The 14312-nt window shown below is 38.5% G+C and overlaps 1 protein-coding gene across 1 annotated transcript in view; it reads right to left on the bottom strand.

Annotated features, from left to right (window-relative positions):
• NBEA (neurobeachin) overlaps nucleotides 1–14312 on the bottom strand; it is a 397191-nt gene that overhangs the window by 319819 nt on the left and 63060 nt on the right. Inside the window, exons 11-14 of the mRNA XM_081327264.1 lie at nucleotides 10558–10666; nucleotides 2949–3101; nucleotides 2046–2214; nucleotides 1356–1435 (exon numbers count right to left, since the gene is read on the bottom strand). Coding sequence (XP_081183390.1) covers nucleotides 1356–1435; nucleotides 2046–2214; nucleotides 2949–3101; nucleotides 10558–10666 — 511 coding nt within the window. The remainder of the gene's footprint in view (nucleotides 1–1355; nucleotides 1436–2045; nucleotides 2215–2948; nucleotides 3102–10557; nucleotides 10667–14312) is intronic.

The raw sequence follows: 14312 nt of genomic DNA, 5'->3' as shown, positions 1-14312 counted from the left end.
ATTTAAGATTTTGGAATGACTTTCACACCCGCACATTTGAATATTGTTGAAAATTACAGCTTCATCTCAAACATACAGTGCATGTAATGAATCCTAAAAAAATTATGTAGTTGGAAGACTTCTGCAAAGAAAATTATGGGGGAAAAGTCCAAAAGAAACAACATAAAGATTCTTAGCTGATTACAGGAAATGTTTATTTCTTCCAAAAGAAGTGTCACAAAATATTGACTAGAAGGATGTCTAAAATTTTGTATATGCTGCATTTACTATTTTTCCTGTTTTGAATCTGAAAATTGTTGTTGTTAGTTGCGAAGTCATGTCTGACCCATCGCGACCCCATGGACAATGTTCCTCCAGGAGGTCCCATAAATAGTAAATATGTGTTCAAATTTATACAAATAAGCCATTTTGTATTACATAGAGCTATGTAACTTATGTTCACTTAGAAATTGGTGGAAAAATACAATTTGACTGGAATGACTAAACTTTGACATACAGATATAGCTAAAGTTCAATAATAGTATCCAATACAGCAGAATTCACTTTATATAGTTTCAAAAGCATAACACAAACTTCATACTAATGAATATGATAATCTTTCTTTGATGAAGATGGCTTGAAAATCGAGAAAGCCTGTCTTATCATTTTTTTCCACATTTTCTTAAAAATCATAGGGGAGTTCCAAACTTAGCAGATGCACAGATGTGCATAGTCATAATACCAAAGGAGGTGATAAACTAGAGTTGAAAAGCATACAAGATTTAGAATCAATAATAGAATTAGTTGGGTTATAGAGATATAGTATTTTAAAAGTATCCTCTAAAAAATGTGCAATGCCCTGAAGAATGATTCTAAATGGTAGCATAATAAAACACAAATGGAGCAAGAGGCAAAGGAAAAATATAGAGAAAGGGGAATACAAAGCATCTTCAAAAGAAAAAAGAAAAAAAAGAAATGTTAGTGTATAAAAGCAAAAATCAAAATTAAGTTCATTAAGACAAGACAAAAACCAACAGGAGAGACAGAAAAATTCTAAACAAAATAATGAATAACTCAAAAGAAAAAAGATCAAGTTTAGATTAAATTTCATTCTCTCAGAAAAAAGAAGCAGCAAATGCTCCCATGTGCCAGCTGCTGTGGCAGGTCAAGAATACCTAAATGAGAAAAACAAGTTCTCTACATGGACTCTACAATGCATGCAGTTCACACCAATAATTGTTCAGTTTTAGCTTCCTGAACAGGGATCAAAGAACAAATTCATATCTGTGATTTATAGAGACCACAAAGAACAACCTGAATCTGATTCCCTTTTTTCAGAACTGGCAGTACCCATTAATCTTTAAATCTTAAGATACCTTCAAAATAAGTTGCTTCAAAAATAGAAGCATGAATGCTCGCAGAGATATGATTTCCTTCTGTGATGGCCGAGGTCCTTCTGAAATAAATAAAAAAGAGTTGCACAATTTAAGCTTAGTCAACACACAAATAAATAAATACATACATAAATAAATATTTTACTAGTTACGCACTGCAGAAAATCCTACATGCAGATAACTTTCTACTTTTAAATCAAGCTAACACTGTATTTATTTGCCTATTACAGGTTCATTTATTATTTTAAAGCATGAATCTTTCCTTACTTGTTTCATCTTATTTTTCTATTAGAGAGGACTCTAGATTAAACTGCAGAGAACTATCTGTTAGAAGAAACATATGTGTGTAGTAGAACAAGATCCTGGTCTATTAGAAGAAAATCCAATTAAATTCAACAAAATTTACTATCAGATAGAAACTTTTTTATTCAAAACGGTCCACAAATAATTTAATGTATGATATCAGCTTGAAATAGACTTGTTATATGACAATGACACATATATACTGCTCCAAAAAATAAAGGGAACACTTAAACAACACAATGTACTGTATTTAATAGTAGGATGTCTTATCTTGTGTTTCCTTTATTTTTTGAGCAGTATATTTTGAACTATGAACATGCATTTTATAAGCATTCATATGAAAACAATACATTTTTCTCGTATACTTACCCAACCCTTTAGGAGTAATTCCACTGCTATCTGCAGGATTAACCACCCAGTAGTAATATTTTAGTGTGTGCATTAGCTGTAATACTGTTCCTACTCTACGTATTGTATTGTAGATAGTAGCAGTACCAATGAATTCAGCAGACAAGTAGGTATATAGTGATAATTGCACCTAAAAAACATCATGAAAACATAATATTAATTTATCCAAGTTTTAATTATAGATTTTGTGATAGATAAGTAATCACGGTAAACAAAACAATGAAAAATTATTAATATCCATGACATAAACATGATAGCCCAGTATGAAATAATAAAATGATATTTTTTTAAATTTTAAAAAGTGAGAAATGATGGAAAGTGCTATACAAGAACTGAGAACAAAATATATGAATAAAATAATGTATGTGAAGAACATTTTATCCAGAAAACATTGTTACCAGACATTTTAATAAACAAATATATTCACTGTCACATGAAGTGAGGCCAAACTTATGTTATCAAGAGATTCCACGTGAAAGGCAAACAAGACTACTTCTAGTAATAGAAGGAACCTCAAGCTAAGATGCTCCAACTAACCTAAACACTTGAGTTAGGTGGGGTAGGAAAAATAGTCTAGTTTTTACATTTTTAAGTTTATGTTCTGATTGTAACTTCCAAACAATTTAACTTTTGCCAGCATGAATAATAAGAAAATTCCACATTCCTCACCTTTATTAATAATTCATTCATTAAATATATATCCTTCTATTTCTTCTATTGTAATTACTGTATTAATAAACTGTTAATTATAAAAAAAGAAAAATACAAGATGCAAATAAAGCATTAAAAATAAATTAGTTTTTATTAATTTAAAAATACTAATAATACTAATAACACTGTAGTAAAAATGTGTGGTTCACTGACCTTTGCAGGAGTATGAATCCAAATAGCAGGATTAAAAAGGATATGGTCGCATAACTGCTTTAGTAGAGGTGCTCCATGGGAGAGCCCATCAAGGTATTTTGCAAAAGACAGAAACTGTTCCAGCACTGCTCTCGTTATATGAACTCTGGATGACTGAAAAAAATTAATGTTACATATCTGGGCATGGGTAGGGGCCTCCGACGTAAACCTAATAAGAGGCCCCTGGTTAGCTTTTTGTCTAATTTTTTGGGGGGGTTAGGGAGGGGGGAGGGTACTTCTTCTGGTTGTTTGGACAAGGGGGGCAGTCCAGCAACCTCTGTTCAGGCCAGTTCCGAGGTGCATCGCGGGGGGGAGGAGCGGGGCTCGGTTGCCTCTGGGGCTTCAGGGCTGGTTGTGGGATTACCCATTCCCACGACGTTAGGGAATGGCAGCAGGTGTAGGAACAGAGGGCCGTATCGATCTCAGGGAAGGCCTCTCCGCTGCTTGCAAGCGGTGAGGCACTCCGACCCTCTGGTTCCGCCCCGACGTCCCGGGAGTGAGGATGTGCAGCCTCCTGAGCTCCGGCTGGTGTACTTGAATGCCAGGTCTGTTGCTAACAAAGCTCCTCTCATCCGTGACTTGGTCGAGGGTGAGCAGGCGGACCTGGCTTGCATCACGGAGACTTGGTTGGGCCCAGAGGGCGGTATTCCTCTGGTTGATCTTTGCCCACCAGGTTTCCGGGTGCTACACCGGCCTCGGGCTCAGGGTAGGGGTGGGGGAGTGGCTGTTGTTATGAGGGAGACCTTGTGCCTGCAGGAGGCCACCGTTCCTCAGATAGTCGGGTGTGAGTCTCTCTTCCTGAGATGCGGCCCTTGTGCGCAGTTGGGCTTGCTGCTGGCGTACCTTTCGCCTAGTCACGCAGCAGCAGCCCTGCCTGAGCTTCTCGATGTCCTCTCTGGGTTGGTGATTGAGTTCCCGAAACTTATAGTTTTGGGGGACTTCAATCTACCATCTCTGGGAGGATCATCTGAGTTAGCTCGGGAGTTCATGGCTTCCATGACGCAAGTAATTTCAGGACCGACTCATGAGGGAGGCCACACCCTTGACCTGGTTTTCTTATCTGGATGGTGGTTAGATGATCTTGGTGGGGGCTCCCCAATTGTTATGCCCCTGTCATGGACCGATCATCATCTCCTGCGGCTGGTCTTCCGTTTTGCCACTCCCTGCCGTGGGTGCGTGGAACCAATTAGATGGTACCGCTCCAGACGCTTAATGGATCCCGAGAGGTTCCAGGCAGCGCTGGGGTCCCCACCTGCCTCCTTCGCTCACAGCTCGGCAGATGCCTTAGTGGAAGCCTGGGAAAGGGCAGCCACTGAGGCTCTTGACCGAGTTGTACCCTTGCGGCCCCTGACCCGGTGCAGATCCCATCGAGCTCCATGGTTTTCCACAGAACTCCGGGAGATGAAGCGTCGGAGACGGGGCCTAGAGAGCGGTTGGAGATCCAGCCGATCCGAATCCGACCGATTGCGACTAAGAGCCTATATTAGGTCTTATCTCACTGCGATAAGGGTGGCGAGGTCTAATCACTTTGCTACCCTTATCGCATCCACAGATAATCGCCCGGCTGCCCTGTTTAGGGTGACTCGCTCCCTCCTTAATCAAGAAGTGAGGGAGGAACCCTTGCAGGGTCGTGCCGAGGAGTTTAACCAACATCTGTCAGACAAAATCGCTCGGATTCAGACCGGTCTGGACTCTGACTGGGCAAAGTCTGACGATCAGGACACGGGTAGTCTTGTCGATATTACCTGGGAGGAGTTTGACTCTGTGACTCCGGAGGAAGTGGACAGGATTATGGGGAGGCTGAGCTCCACCACATATTTATTGGACCCGTGCCCTTCCTGGCTGGTCTATGCAGCCCGGGAGAGGACACGAAGCTGGTTCCAGGCAGTCATATCGGCTTCTTTGAGTGAGGGTAGCTTCCCCGCCGTCTTGAAAGAGGCGGTGGTGAGGCCTCTCCTCAAGAAGCCTGCCTTGGACCCAGCTGTATTGAACAACTTTCGTCCGGTCTCCAACCTTCGCTTTCTTGCTAAGGTTGTTGAGAGTGTGGTGGCGCATCAGCTCCCTCTGGTCCTGGATGAAGCGGATTATCTAGACCCGTACCAATCGGGTTTCAGGCCCGGGTACAGCACAGAGACGGCATTGGTCGCGCTGGTGAATGATCTCTGGAGGGCTCGGGACAGGGGACATTCCTCTGTTCTAGTCCTATTAGACCTCTCAGCGGCTTTCGATACCATCGACCATGGTATCTTGCTGCGGCGTCTCAGGGGATTGGGAGTGGGAGGCATGGTTTTACAGTGGTTCTCCTCCTATCTCCAGGGACGTTCGCAGTCGGTGTTGACAGGAGGGCAGAGGTCGACCGCGAGGTCTCTCGTTTGTGGAGTTCCTCAGGGGTCGGTCCTCTCGCCTCTCCTGTTCAACATCTACATGAAACCGCTGGGTGAGATCATTCGTGGTTTTGGAGTTGGGTATCATCAGTACGCTGATGATACCCAGCTTTTTCTTTCGACCCCAAACCACCCCAGTGATGCCCTCAACGTGATGTCCCGTTGCCTGGAGGCTGTTTGGGTCTGGATGGGGAGGAACAGACTTCAACTCAACCCCAACAAGACTGAGTGGCTTTGCATACCTTCATCCCGGGTCAATTCGGATATTCCATCTCTTTCTATGGGGGGTAAACTATTACCCCCCGTAGATAGGGCTCGCAACTTGGGAGTCCTCCTAGATTCACGGCTCACCTTGGAAGATCACATAGTGGCTGTGACTAGGGGGGCTTTCGCCCAGGTTCGCCTGGTGCGCCAGTTGCGGCCCTATCTAGGCCGGGATGATTTATGCACGGTCACTCACGCGCTCGTGACCTCTCGTCTAGACTACTGCAACGCTCTCTACATGGGGCTGCCCTTGAGGACCACCCGGAGGCTCCAACTGGTACAGAATGCAGCCGCGAGAGCTGTGTTGGGAGTCTCCCGATACTCCCATGTTACACCTCTGCTAAGTGAGCTGCATTGGTTACCAGTTGTCTTCCGGGTGAGATTCAAGGTACTAGTGATGGTGTTTAAAGCCCTACATGGCAGGGGTCCAGAGTACCTTAGGGAACACCTGCTGCCAGCATCAACCTCCCTTCGCCCTGTGCGTTCCCACAGAGAGGGCCTCCTCAGGGTGCCACCGATCAGAGAATGTCGATTGGTGGCCCCCAGGGGGAGATCCTTCTCTGTGGGCGCTCCGGAGCTATGGAATCAGCTACCGGTTGAGCTCCGGATGGCGCCCGATCTTCACTCCTTTCGCCGCGATCTAAAAACATACTTGTTCGAACAAGCCGGCCTGGCCTGATGGGGGATTGGTGGGGTTTTTTACTGTCATTTTATTGGGGTTTTAATATGTATTGATTGTTTTTTAGTGGGCATGTATTTAATCATTTTTTAATTGTTGTAATTCTGTTTTTATTCTTGCCCTGTTCACCGCCCTGAGTCCTTCAGGAGAAGGGCGGTATAGAAATATTATTAAATTAAATTAAATTAAATATCATGTGACCACAGGGGAGCCTGATGTTTTACAGCAGGGGCCCCCAAACCCTGGTCTGTGGCCCATTCAAAACCAGGCTGCAGAAGGGATGGGTGAGCGTGTGCGCACAGCTCCATTTGCACAAGTGGAGGGCTCACCCATCCCCTCTCCCCCCACTAACGGCTGGCAAAGCTAGAAAGGTTGAGGACCGCTGTTTTATTTACAAAGTCATTATATGAACAATCATATGTCAAGGACTATCTGTACTGCCTCATTTATTGCCAGTTTAGTTTATGTACTCTACATATTTAATCACACAGGAGAAAAAACCCAACAGTCAAATACTGGAGCCCACAAAATAGTACTGAACAACAAAAATATTACTTAAATATTTTTAAATGTCATAATAAAAAATGGAAAATCTTAAATCAACTTTCTCTAATTTACTTGTAGCCTGGTGCATCTATAAAATTTCAAATACTGAATAATATTAAATAAATAAAACTGGAGTAAATTTACTGTTCTGAGATAGCATTAATCTGAAATAAAAAATCTTACACATACACACACAGTGAATTCAGAAAGTATTCAGTCCCCCTTCAATTTCATCAATTTTGTTGTTGCAGCCTGATTTTACAATTGTTCAAATTCATTTTTTTCTCATTAATCTACACTCAGTACCCCATAATGACAAAGTGAAAACAGAATTTTAGAAATGTCTGTAAATTTATTAAAAAGAAAAAATTGAAATATCATGAAATATCTTCAATCCTAAATAAAATAAAAATTTAAGCACTAGCTTAAGAATGTAAAGACTGAAATAAACAGCAAAAAGCTAAATTGATCTGATAAAAGTTATAAATAGACTAAGGATTGAGATAAAACTGGAATATTGAAACTTTTACAATAAAATTTTGGAATTAATTATCAAGACCAAACAGCTTCATGGGAATTAGATTTTTCTTTGTTTTTTTACAAGACAAAATGAAGCAATTTGCCAGGCGCTAAAAACCAGGTCCAAACTTGAAGTTTCAATTTAACCAATTTATTGCTAAAAACCTATGCACAAGAATCTTCTCAACTAATGGTCAGCTCCTGGTTACTGTTAGATAAGATTCAATGACAATCAAGATGGGCTAGACTCATTTGTGGTTATGTAATGATTCTAGGCTGATGCCTCCTTTTTAATCCTCTCCCTGGCTCTGCCAACCATCCCCCCCCCCAAAAAAAATCATGATTTCAAAAACTGGACATTAGAGGAGACTAAAGTTTTTAGATAGAGGGAAGATTTACAAATCTGTAAAGTGTTGCAAAACATTTAACAATAAAAATACTGAAGGAAACTTTTGAAGAATTGACTCAAAAATTGACTCCTGTTTAACATCTATATGAAGCCGCTGGGTGAGATCATCCGTGGCTTTGGGGTGAGGTATCACCAATATGCGGATGATACCCAGTTGTTCATCTCCACCCCGAGCCAACCCAGTGATGTCCTTGACGTGATGTCCCGGTGCCTGGAGGCGGTGCGGGTCTGGATGGGAAGGAACAGGCTCAGGCTGAACCCCGCCAAGACCGAGTGGCTGTGGATACCGGCATCTCGTATTGTCCAACATGTTCCATTTCTTTTGATGGGGGGGGAGATATTGCCCCCCTCAGAAAGGGCCTGCAACTTGGGTGCCCTCCTGGATTCACGGCTTAACTTGGAGGATCATCTAACTGCTGTGACCAGGGGGGCCTTCGCACAGGTTCGCCTGGTGCACCAGTTGCACCCCTTTTTGGACCGAGATGCCCTATGCACGGTCACCCACACCCTTGTCACTTCTCGCCTGGATTACTGCAATGCTCTCTACATGGGGCTGCCCTTGAAGTGCACCCGGAGGCTTCAGCTGGTGCAGAATGCAGCCGCATGGGTGCTTATAGAGTTTCTCGATACTCCCATGTTACACCACTCCTGCGCGAGCTGCATTGGCTTCCGGTTGCCCTCCGGGTGCGATTCAAGGTGCTGGTAATTACCTTTAAAGCCCTACATGGCTTAGGCCCGGGGTACTTGCAAGACCACCTGCTGCCATTGTCAACCTCCCATCGCCCGGTTCACTCCGAGAGTCGGCCTCCTCAGGGTTCCATCGGCTAAGCAATGCCGGCTGACGACCCCCAGGGGGAGAGCCTCCTCTGTGAGCATGCTGACCCTCTGGAATGAGTTGCCTCCGGAGTTGCGGATGGCCCCTGACCTTCAGTGCTTCCACCGTGACCTGAAGACATGGGTGTTCCAACAATCGGGCCTGGACTGACTATAGTTTTAAATTTGGTCTTATTGGGTTGTTATGTATTTATTACATTTATGGTTTAATTCTTTTTTTTAAATTTGTATTTTATGTTTTTTAACTTTTTATTGTTGTGAGCCGCCCTGAGTCCTTAGGGAGAAGGGCGGCATATAAATTTAATAAATTCAATTCAATTCAATTAAAAAAATAGTATGATGATTTGGATGAGGAGCTAGATGGGGAACTCATCAAATTTGCAGACGACACCAAGCTGGCAGCAATAGCCAACACTCCAGAAGATAGGCTTAAAATACAGGAGGATCTTGACAAACTTGAACGTTGGGCACTATCTAACAAAATGAAATTCAATGGTGAAAAAAGGAAGCTTCTACAGTTAAGCAACAAAAACCAAATGCACAGGTACAAATGCACTGGCTCAGTAGTAGTAACTGTGAGAGGGATCTTAAGAGTCCTAATGGACAATCACTTAAATATGAGCCAGCAATGTGCTGCAGCTGCCAAAAAAGCCAACACAGTGCTAGGGACAGAATCAAGATCATGTGAAGTGTTAATACCACTTTATAACACCTAGGTAAGACCACATTTGAAATACTGCATCCAGTTTTGGTTGCCACAATGTAAAAAATGTTGAGATTCTAGAAAGAGTACAGAGAAGAACAACAAAGATGATTAGGGGACTGGAGGCTAAAACATATAAAGAACGGTTGCTGGAAATGGGTATGTCTAGTTTAATGAAGAGAAGGTCTAGGGGTGACATGATACCAGTGTTTCAATATCTCAGGGGTTGCCACAAAGAAGAGGGAGTCAAGCTATTCTCCAAAGCACCTGAAGTCAAGACAAGAAGCCATGGATGGAAACTAATCAAAGAGAGAAGCTACCTAGAACTAAGGAGAAATTTCCTGACAGTTAGAACAATTAATCAGTGGAACAACCTGCCTCCAGAAGTTGTGACTGCTCCAACACTGGAAGTTTTTAAGAAGAGAATGGACAACCATTTGTCTGAAATGATGTATAGGGTTTCCAGCCTGAGCAGGGGGTTAGATTAGAAGACCTCCAAGGTCCCTTCCAACATTATTATTATTATTATTATTATTATTATTATTATTATTATTATTATTATTATTATTATTATTATTATTATTATTATTATTATTATTATCATTATTATTTTAGTAGCCACAGGACAAAGAAGAAAAGAACAGAAATCAAATCCTATGTCAATATTTTTATGAACTAAATATTAAGATTTAAAAGTAAAAAGAAGGAATATAATGTTGGTTTATTTGATCATGATTAAAACAAGATAAATTGTTACCTCTGACAATCTTTTATGGACTTAGAAGGGCTTAGAAGATAATACTTTGTTTATAAATAAGTAATGGGGTATGGGTTGAAGAGATATTTGTAACCTTAGAAGGGGTGAAGAGTCACAAAATCTCTTTATACTTTATCCTCTTTCAAGATTACTTGGACAGCTTGGAACTTTTAATTTTGTGTTACTTGAACAACTGTGTACTGGCTTTCCTGTTCTATACTGAAACCTTACACAAAATCATATTGATTTCTCCAAGCGAAACTTTTAAAATGTAATAAAAAGCAAGCATATAAGAAAGTAGAATACAAAACTATAAGAAGTTTACCAGATAAGGCAAAGCCAAAATTTGTTTTGTTTATTTACAAATGTAATCTAGTTATAAAATCATAATGTTCAAATAGCACAACCATGAATTAAGTCAAATAAATAATATCAAAATATTCAGATATGCGTACAATATTACTTTTTCACTTACTTTTTCAAGAAGATAACCAATCACTAGGAATCCTTTTCCACCCAGCATTTGTTCTTGCATGGCTACTGAGCTCTTAAGAAGCTCCACCAAAAAAGCCAAAAGTGTAGCACTGCACATAAAATACAGATACCAATTAGATATCAAATATTGTAGATTTGATATTATGTTTTTTAAACTTCATAATAATTAAATGAGAACAAAAATAGAGTATTTCAAATGGTATATCAAGATTTAAATTTATTAATTATAGATAATTAAAAGTCAGAATTGATAAATATATTATGTTTTAGGATATCAAAGCAGAGGTTATAAATTTAACTCCCAAATCATTTCAAGATTATAAGCAGTATTATTGATATATATGAATGTATATACGTATATGTAGTTTTACAGCAGTAATTCTTGGATTAATTCTTTGTATAGTGAAGATTCAACATAAGAATCAATGTACAATAAGTCATTCTGTCAAATATATAATAACAAGCCAAGTACAAGCTTTACAAATGATATGGAAGAAAGATTGTATGTAGATCTCCCATACAGAATCACCATCCAAGTTTTCTAAGATTTCACATGAGTTTATTCAACGTATGGTTTGTGCTGCTTTTCCAGTGCCAGATTGGGCTAAAAATGCTATCAATTCTACATTAATTCCAGCTCAGAAAGCACAGATGAAAATGGGTGTTGGTTTGCAAATCTTACGTTTATGTAATTTACAACTCTAAATCATATAGAAAACTGGAATTCAACAAAGTCTATTAAAATGTGAAGGAGACACACACATTCAACTTTCACGAGATCAAAAATGGCTCAGCTGTTAGTTAAGAGAATATATCTCCATACATAGATAAGTGACAAACTAACTTGAAATATTAAAAGCCCTTGATTTAAGAGCTTTTAAAATATATACATAATATGGAGTGAAATTTGGGGAAAATCTGAAAGCAATTTAACATTTGCTGGAATAAAACGATAAAAGAAACAATATGAAAACAATGTAACTGTAAAACATTTCTACAATGAAGAAAGTAAGTATATATTTACACTAAAAAAATAAAGAAAATGCTTTATTTAGTAAATATATTGATGAATCTGCCCTTCTAAATTAGGACCATGTCTCTTTTATCCATCCTGATGAGGAAAACCCAGCTTACTATGAATCATGTCGATCAACCTTTTAGAGCCACAAGACCGCATTGCTTACCCAGCTGCCACCTTGGTGTCTTTGCAAGAGGCTACTTCAGTATGATTACAAAAGCAACCCCATACATGATTACTCAGAAGTCCATTAATTTCTATGGGATTGCGCCCAATTAGTGGACATGGTACTGTAATCTACAGCATTCTTTCTTAAAAATTTCAGAAGATAACTATATGATATTGTTTTTAAAGTAATAAATAAGCATTTACCCTTGTTTATCAGAATACAGGATTCACTTGGGTGAGTGGGTTATAGATTATCTATAATTAAAACTACCAGCAATTAAAGTTATTTGAATAATTTATTTTTTATAGCTTTAAGATTTTTTTTTATGTCACCTTATATGTTGTTGGCCAAAGAAGATTAGATACAGTAAGTTAAATAAAGTAAAGGTTCTCTTGGAATGTTTTGAAGAATGTGTAAGTTTAATCATTATTATATGACTCAAATCTTCAAGCAAGCTGTCTTTGGTTACCTAAAAAGGACACGGTGCATTCTAATTCTCTGTATTTTCAATTGAAAATAACAGCCCTAGGCTATGCATTGCTTGTAACGATAATAAATGAGATTCAGATATAATTTACATGCTCTGATATATTGACAGAAATAATTCAATATTTATAGCCAAATCCAATCCTCAGAGGGCTGCATGAACAAACATTAACTACAGACTTGATTGTGTTAAACAAATATATGACTCATTGTAATTCTAAATTTAATACTTTATAATGTGAGGAACTATACCAAAAGTAAATTGTTTCGCTGATGCAGTGAGTCAACTAGATAAACCAAAAAAAGGGGAAAAATACAGTGCCAATTTCCACATCTTCCCCCATCTTTAAAAAAAAAGATAAATGTCAAATCCCTTTGACTTTTGGTAGTTTCAAGGATACCTTAAGATTGTTTTCTTGGCAACACTGCCTTATTCTGGATTGCACTGTTTTTAAATTTAAACATAGTGTTCTATAATTAGATGATTTAGAGATTTATTGCATAGTGGAAAGGTGATTTTGCCATTAAACAGTTACATGTATTCCTGCCAACACCCCCTTTACTAGCAAGATCAGCTTTTTAGCTAATGCTGCTGGATACAAATTATTATTGCTTATATTTCTCTAGATCCACCCTTGCTGTTTTACTTTTTGTTTGTTTGTTTAAAAATTAATTAAGTAAAACTAGCACACATTCAGTGTCATCACAGCACACTAAAAGCCTAGATTGCATAAAGCTGTTCTCAACCATCTCTAGCAAAGTCTTTGGGTTATATAAAACAGCATAATTAAACTAGTTTGTCTAATCAAGTCTAAAATTAAACAAGATCAGGTATCCCTAAGTATACTCCTTTCAAATCACAGGAACTACAGAAAAAGTAATGTATTTATTTAATATATTGCTCCCACAGGAATGAGCCAAAATATATTTACAGTACCATAAACCATACAAAAACATAAAGGATTTAGACCTACTGAAGAAAGCTAATTTAATTTTCATAAAGTTAAATCATATATTCTAAACATAACTATTTTGGCATGACTCAATAACTAAAATAATTTCAACAACAATTTGTCAATCTAATCAATCATTTTACCTTTATATTCATTACTAATTAGCCTAGAAATATAACATTATCATAGTGATTGACAGATCTGTGTTAGTTTTAAAAGTCTTTTTCATTCTTTTTCATTCATTCACTTTATGCATAATAAAAATTACTGAAGAGAGATTAAACATCTTTGACATTATTTTCTGTATTTTGTTCAACTCTTGTCCTCTTCTGTCAACAATAAAGTCAAAATACAGCTCTGTACACATCTAATTGTCTTCTGAAATCCATCATAATAAAACAAATAGCTAGAGGTCTAAAACATTTTTTAAAAAACACTTAATGAAATAGAATCCATTAATCTTCAGATTATGTTTTAAATATTAATAGTCAGGACAATTACTTACTTTACAACAATTTATGAAAAAACCTTTTTCTCTGTACAGAAAATCAAACACAGTAGATACCCAAAAGACTGTTACATAAAAAGAAATTATAAAATCACAATGTTTTTTATGGAAAACATAATTAGGAACCTTGGTGAAATCACTTCTGAAATAATTCACACCTCCATTCTATCCAATTAAAATACCAGAGGATGGTCATATAGGATAACATGGTCTGAAATTGATCAATACAACGTTGATACAATTGGCCATTTTACTTGTAGCTTAAAACCAGCAGCTAGGCTCCTATGCTTTTCTGATTTATACAACATGTTCTCATGTTTGATGTGCATACTGTTTGGTTATTTGTGCCAGCAGGAATGCTTTAATAAACCAGAAACTCCATGTATGGTTTGTTTAGCATTATGAGAGTGAATCTTTTTTTTATTTTCCAAATACCTTCCCCCCCCAAAAAAAATCTGAAAATATAATCTATTGTTGGCATTGAATTCCTATCTTCATTATTTAAGATAGGAATTTTAAACAAAACAAACATTGGGTTGTTCATCCACATGCACTGGTATGAAAACCAAGAGAGCAAACTATCATTGTACAGCAGTATACT

Source organism: Vipera berus, assembly GCF_964194415.1.
Source record: "Vipera berus genome assembly, chromosome: 4".
Classification (NCBI taxonomy): Eukaryota; Metazoa; Chordata; class Lepidosauria; order Squamata; family Viperidae; genus Vipera; species Vipera berus.
The sequence above is the reverse complement of the archived record's forward strand: the minus strand, read 5'-3'. Positions and strand labels throughout refer to the sequence as shown.